Source organism: Chrysochloris asiatica, unplaced genomic scaffold (assembly GCF_000296735.1).
Source record: "Chrysochloris asiatica unplaced genomic scaffold, ChrAsi1.0 scaffold00293, whole genome shotgun sequence".
NCBI classification, from domain to species: Eukaryota; Metazoa; Chordata; class Mammalia; order Afrosoricida; family Chrysochloridae; genus Chrysochloris; species Chrysochloris asiatica.
Window position 1 is genome coordinate 2166985 of NW_006408811.1, and position 7330 is coordinate 2174314.

A 7330-nucleotide genomic window follows, 5' to 3' on the forward strand; every position below is an offset into this window, starting at 1 on the left:
CTGGCTTTAGTGGTTGGTGCATAAATTTGAATAATAGTGGTATTAACTGGTCTTCCTTGTATGTGTATGGATATTATCCTGTCACAGACAGCATTATACTTCAAATAGATGTTTGAAATATTCTTTTTGATGATCAATGTGATGCATTTCTCTTCAATTTGTCATTTCTGGCATAGTAAACCATATGATTGTCAGAGTTTAAATGGCCAGTAACAGTCCATTTCAGCTCACTAATGCCTAGGACATCAGTGTTTATGCCTTCCATTTTATTTTTGACAACTTCCAATTTTCCTAGATTCATACTTTGTACATTCCATGTTCTGATTATTAATAGATGCTTGCAGCAGTTTCTCCTCATTTTGAGTTTATCCCATTAGCAAATGAAGGTCCTGAAAACTTTACTCCATTCATGTCATCACTGTCAACTCTATTTTGAGTGCCTTCCAACCTATGGGGCCCATCTTTAGGCACAATAGCTGACAATATTCTGGTGCTCTTTGTCCTGTTTCAATATTCAGTATTTTGGCTTTCTGACAGTGTTCCACTGCTACTCATAAGGTGTTCAGTGACTTAATATTTGAAATAGTCTGTCTCTTCTTCTTCCTAGTTTGTTTTCATTTGGAAGCTCAGATAAAATTTGTCCACTATGGGTGACCCTGCTGGCATCTAAAATAGCTGTGGCATAGCTTCCAGAATCACAGCAACCTGCAAGCCACCATAGTACGACAAACTGAAAGAAGAGTGGTGGTTGTATTTCATGTTTTATTATTATCATTATCATTATTGATTTCTTCTGTCAGGAAAACTTTCTTTGGTTTTCAATACAACGTTCTGCTAACTTGTGACCCTGATAAAACATGACCAATTTAGATGGACACACATTTATGCTTACAGTTTTCTTGTTTCCTTTCCAGCACAACGCTCACCTAACAATAATGAATCTCAAGGACTGTGTTCCAGATACAATTGAGGTTGTAAACATGCCGGCAGAGTGCAAGGCGCCCTCTTGGAAGTCACTCACTGAAACGGAACATCCCAAGCCTTCAGCCTACTTTACCCCACTTAAAACAAAAATGCCTCTCTCACCCGCCCTAGGGCAGTGCATCTGTTTTGAGAACTTTACCTATAACCAGGAAGCCTCTGACCTGGGCTTCGGTGGCCATATCCCACTGACACCTAACACCCCACCAAGTCACCTGGGACTGTTCATCTCACCTGGAAATGTTCTAAGGGCCCTAGAGAAAGACTACTTGAACTCCCTGGGAGAAATCCAAGCTGGAGAAATGAGTGTGAATTATGTATCCCAGTCAGCTTCTCCCATGTCTGAAGACAAGAACAGTCTCCCAACTGATCAACCAATGCCCGCACCCTGTTCGGAGTACAAAACACAAATGGCAGTGCCTCTGGATTGGCCCCTATCTCCCCCTAATGAAGACAGCAGCTGCTCCCCAATCACCTTGTAGATCAAGGCAAACACTCTGAGTAACCTGCACATCCATTGCATGCTCCACAGGTACCTGGCACGCTGGGGCTTGGCTGGTGTCATTACAGTGCTGGCCGCCTCAGTCCTTAATCCCAGCGACCTCTCACCATCTGCAGGTCTGATTCGATCAGAACTCTCATCCCTGGCTGAGAAGCCCTGATGGCACAGTGGTTAAAACACTTGGCACTGAAAGGTTAGTGGCTGGGAGAAAGATGCGGCAATCTGCTTCTATAAAGACTTACAACCTTGGAAACCCTATGAGGCAGTTCCAACCTGATTTTTTAGTCACTGTGAGTTGGAAATCAACTCACTGGCAGTTTTTGTTTGTTTTTAAACATCTTGCTAAGGTTTCAAAGGCCAGAGCCAAGCCACTCAGTATTTCTCCTCAAGCAACTGTCTCCCAGTAGCGGATCATGTGAAGATGCTAACTTGGCTGCTGTTAACGTTTCAAACTCCCCTGGAATTGCTTACAACAGAGCTGGCATTTGACATAGTGGTAGGCATGAACTACTCTCCCTACCTCCCCACATTGCTGTACATGGCAGCTGTGGTCCTAGAAACTCAGGTTTTAGTAAAAATATATTTCTGTCAAAATCTGTTGTTGTTATTAGCTGCCACTGAGTTAGCTTGACAACCACAAGGACAATGGACCCATAGCGTTTGCATTGGCTAAATTTTCAGAGGTAGATCACCAGGTCTTTCTTCCTGTCTTCACTGGAAGCTCTGATGAAATGCTTTGGCTGGAAATCAAACCTGCGCCCATGACGGCAAACCACCACTGCTCCCTCATTAAAACCTCCTTCTAGTTTAATGTTTTCAGAGTTAGGGAACAAGCTTTAAGGTTTTAACAAGGCCCATGGAAGATTTATTACTGGAACATAAATCATCTGTGTAATTTATTTTTTGGGTTTAATGAAAAAGTTAGAGATGTTTGCAGCTGAAGCAGATTTTAAGACTTGAAGTGATAAGAATTTGCAGCTCACTGATGCAGTAAAATTAATTCTTATAGATGGGAAGGCATAGACTTCATCTAATTGGTAAGATATGTGAAAAAATGGGTCAGAGTCTCTCAGTTCTTATCACGGCTAAAGAACTGGATTGGCGAAGAACTCCTTACATAGTGTCAGAATGGCAGCCCGCCTGCATAGTAGGTGTCAGTCTTCTACCATCAACTGTGACAACTACCTCAGAATGGAGTCCTGCTATAGTGCTGTTAGGAGAAGCACTGGACTGCTAACCACAAGTATGGTGGTTCAAACTCACCCGCCACTCCCTGGGAACCCTATACAGGGTTGCTATGACTCAGAACTGACTTGATGGCACTTAACACTACCACCACCTCAGAATGGAGAAGGTAAAATACATCAGCTAGTCAACCCATTCACATTTTGTGGTTCCTCATTTTCCCCAGAATTATGTATAAATGAGCTGTTTTTTACTTAGCATCCTTTGGACTCTGTAATAGGTTGTTTGGGTCCAGATAAAACTACGCTGAAATGATCAAATGAAACGTTGCTGGTAGACATCACGGAGACATAACTCTATAAAGATGGAGTCGGGAAACCTGTAATGGGCTGAGGAGCAATTCTATCTTCTCTGTTTTAGAGACGCAAAGCACCTGGCACCTAACAGGTGTTTAATGCGTGTACATTCCTTTTTTTTCCCTCTACCTGGAAAACCTCAACGGTGATATTTCTAAGCAAGCAGAAGGGTTGGCTGATGCTTTCAGTGTGGTGGCAGTTGCTCTGTCTATGCTGATGCCTTTGGTACCGAATGTCCCACTCTGCTCCACTCAGCAGTATTCATATCCTCTAAACTATGTCAACTGTTGCCAGCAAGTGATTCCAACTCAGTGACCCTGTAGGATGAGTAGAACTGCCCATTAGGATCTTCACAGCTGTAAGTCTTTATAAGAAGTAGACTGCTACAGTTTTTTTCCCACAGAGGGGCTGGTGGCGTTCAAACTGCCAGCCTTTTGGTTAAGAGCCGAGCTACACAAAACAGTATTTCTGCTCAGGCTCTTCCAGCTTGCCCTCTACATGTCTCAGTCTTTTGCTGGGAAATATTGGCTGTGTGTTCCTACCCATACAAAGGAGTACCTTTACTAGTCTAATAGTTTTAAGAAGTCTTTGGGGCCAGTAGTCATCATTTACCCTATTTATGTTCTTTTTTTTTTAATGATGCAATTGTATTTGTTCATTTGAAACACGTATACAGAAATGTCAGTGACAGTGATGACTGTTTTGTAAATAGTATTGTTTCTATAGATTTTCTTTTAAATACAATCTGTAAAACCTGAAATTCACTTTGTTGTTGTAACAACCTTAATTAAAGTGTTTCACCATCAGATTATTTTGTGTGTGTGTTAGTGCAATGAAGTGAATATCTGACAATTACTTAATATGTCTGATAAATTACCTTGTGACCTTCCCCAAAATGTTCATTCCAGTACTACTGTAAGCCTCCTCATCAGAATCTCTTGGGTGGGAATCTGGAAACTATCTTGGAAATCAGTTTCCAGGCATTTCTACTGGGCACTGTTTGAGACTTGCTGGTGTACTTCCAAGGAAGGAATCTTCTTGAAATGTAACAATATACCAAAAGGAGCCTTAGTGGTACTGTAAGACAGACACTGGACTGCTAACCGTAAAGTCAGCAGTTCAAAGCCACCAGCCACTCCACTGGAGAAAGATGAGGCTTTCTGTGACTGGAAAGATTTCCAGTCTCGAAAACACTATCCAGGGTCAATGGTGTGGCGCTGTAGGGTCAGCACTGGACTTTGAACTACAAGGGCAGCACTTGAAACTCATCAGCTGCTCCTCAGACACCCTATACAAGGTTGCTGAGTCGGAACCAGCTCAATGACACTTAACAACACACCAATAGGAATGCTGAGCTGCAGAACTTTGTGCTTTCAATACCACTATGACCTATACTCTGTCCATAAACATTCCTCCCTAATGTTTAGAACCAAATAAATATGTATTTAAAACCTTTTCAGTACTATATGCCACCTTAATTAACAACACTGCTTTAAGCTGTTATTCAGAAACTTTGGAATTTGTCTGTAGGTATGGGTCAGATTCAGCTCAATAGCACTTAACAACAAACACAACAATACACAGAAGTGTTGGGATTGAAAACTAAAATGTATGGAGAATTTCAAATATATACAAAAGTATTCACAATAGTTTAATGAACCTCTATGTATCATCATTCCAGCCCCAACACCTTCTTCTAAGCCATGAAAGATTCAGTCCACCTCCATGTCTATCTGCTCCTTCTTATATTACTTTAAAGAAAATCATATAATTTCATCTGTAAATATTTGTTTCTTTAAATGGACTTTATTTTTTCTCATATAGCCATTAGACTTATCAAAATTTGGCTTAAAAACTTAAATTCGTAAAAATTCCTTAGAAATTCAGGATACCGTAATTACTTGCTAAATAATTAATATTTCCTTAGAACAAGCAGGCTAGTGGACAGGCCTGGCATCAAAACAAAACATTTTCCATCACAACTGAAAGAGATTAAAGAACACTTAAATAAATGTAAAACTGTTCCCTCTACACACTAAGGTGTCAGTACCACCCACAGAGATCTCCAGACTGAATGCAATCCTGATCAAGATGCCAACAGCCTTTGTTGTTGTTTTTACAGAAATAGTAAAAAAAAACAATCTTTGCCTTTATGTGGAATGGCAAGAGGCCCCAAGTAACTAAAGCATGTTCAAAGAGAAGAAAACAAAGGAGGAAAACTTACATGTCCTGAATTTAAAACATATGATATGGGTACAGTAATCCAAACAGCCTGGTACTGGTGTAATCATACATACACAGACCAATGGAACGTACTTGAGAGATCAGAAATAAAACCGCACATCTATGCTCAACTGCGATTTGACAAGGGCGCTAAGTCCATTCAACGGGAAGAAAACAGTCTCTTCAATAGGTGGCGCTGGGGAACTTGGATTTCCATGTGCAGGAAAATGAAACAGGACCCATGACTTACACAATACTCCGAGACAAATTGAGAGGAAATAAGGTCCTAAATGTGAAAAACTAAAACCACAAAATTCTTAGAAGAAATGCAGGGGCCTAACTTTCAACATTGGATTATCTAATAGCAAAAGCACAAACAGCAAAAGACAATATAAATAAATGAAACCCCATGAAAATTAAAAACGTTTGTTCATCAAATGACTTTATCCAAAAAACAAAAAAACAAAACAAAACGTGAAAAGACAAGCTACCAACTGAGAGAATATCTTCAGAAACCATATATAGTCATCAATAATCTAATCAAAATTTAAACTCTGACAACAAAAAAGGACAACTTAATCATAAAATAGACAATGGACTTCAAGAGACATTTCCCCAAAGACAGCATTACAATGGCCACTACACACATAAAAAGATGCTCCACTACAACGCGCCAGTGAAGGGAGGTTTCCTGCAGAGCCTTTGCATTGCATAAGACCATAGGTGGAATCCTGAACCCCATCCAGAATCTTCTGAGGTGGGAAATTTCCACTTGGAAGGACAAGCAGACCAGCCTGGAGCAGCTAGAAAAACAGAAGATACTTCTTGAAAGAAAGACCAACAGGAAAAATAAAAACAATAATGGCAGTCTGACTGATTACTACAAGAACAAGCATGGTGCTTGCCCAGGAGACATCAAAGCAAGTGGTCGGGTCCCCTCAGGGAAAACCCCTTCCAACACTAAGACTCAAGGGGAATACATGAGCTGACATGCGGTCTGGCTGGTGACCGCGTTGGTCACCAACAAGGGAAACTGAGGGAAAAACAGCAATGAAGTTGTGAGCTAAGTCTGACCACGTTCAACAGACTCCTGTGAACCTGGGTGGAGACCTGGTTGGCTAGCAGTATGGCAAGACGTGGGGAATCCTAGGCCCAGAGTCAGTGACACAGCCACAGAGAACTAGAGTGGAGAGTGAAGCATCCAGCTGATAAGAAGAGAGGGCATATGCATAAGAACACCCACACTTGCAGATAATACCCACTTGACCTGGCTTCAATGGCTGGATAATCAGAACTTGACTAGAAGAAGAAAGAAGAGGAAAAAAAAAAAAGAGTAATCTGATACAATTTGATGAACTTGACCTACACCTACGGATGCAGTAGCTCAAAAGAGGGAACAAATCTTCACAGCGAGGATCATTCCCACCCCCTCAGTACACAGTGTAGACAGGGATGGACAACTTGGACATTGGCTACCCAAAATGGGGGGACTATAAAGGCAAGAAGTGAGTGGTTTACAAGCTTTCAAGAAGGAGCCTAAATCCAGAGGGTGCAGAGGAAGGTAGAATCTCCACTAAGTATCCAATCTGTCTGGGCAAGGCTGATGAAAGGAGATGGGGATAGAACTCTTGTGGCACAATAGTGAATAATTGCTATCAGGACTGACAGTGAGGGTTGGACATGTAAAGGTATCAACAACAGGGACTATCAAGGGAGAAAAGCAGAGTGCGGGACCCTACCCAGAGAAAGTGACGCCAGAGATGGAGGAAGAGACGATGACGTGGAGAGATAGAGCAGCTGGGGACTCTATACCCAGAGAAAGAGAGGGGCTGTGTGCTGTGGGCAGGCAGGCTTGTGGGGTATAGATACCCTTTAGTTGTTAGATGATGCATAGAGGGAATTGTAATCAGGAGGGCAATGTAACGATATATGATAGGATGAATGTAAAGCTAATGTTCTCCCATGTAAACTACCACATAATTCACAATAACACTAAAAAAATTTTTTTTAAATGCTCAACATCATTAACCATCAGAGATTCAAATCAAAACTACAATGAAATACCATTTCACTCCCACTAAAA

General features: G+C 41.2%; 1 protein-coding gene across 1 annotated transcript in view; it reads left to right on the forward strand.

Moving 5' to 3' along the window:
- OSMR (oncostatin M receptor) overlaps nucleotides 1–1643 on the forward strand; it is a 69755-nt gene extending 68112 nt beyond the window's left edge. Inside the window, exons 16-17 of the mRNA XM_006874681.1 lie at nucleotides 895–1411; nucleotides 1514–1643. Coding sequence (XP_006874743.1) covers nucleotides 895–1411; nucleotides 1514–1643 — 647 coding nt within the window. The remainder of the gene's footprint in view (nucleotides 1–894; nucleotides 1412–1513) is intronic.
- Nucleotides 1644–7330: the final 5687 nt, after the last annotated feature.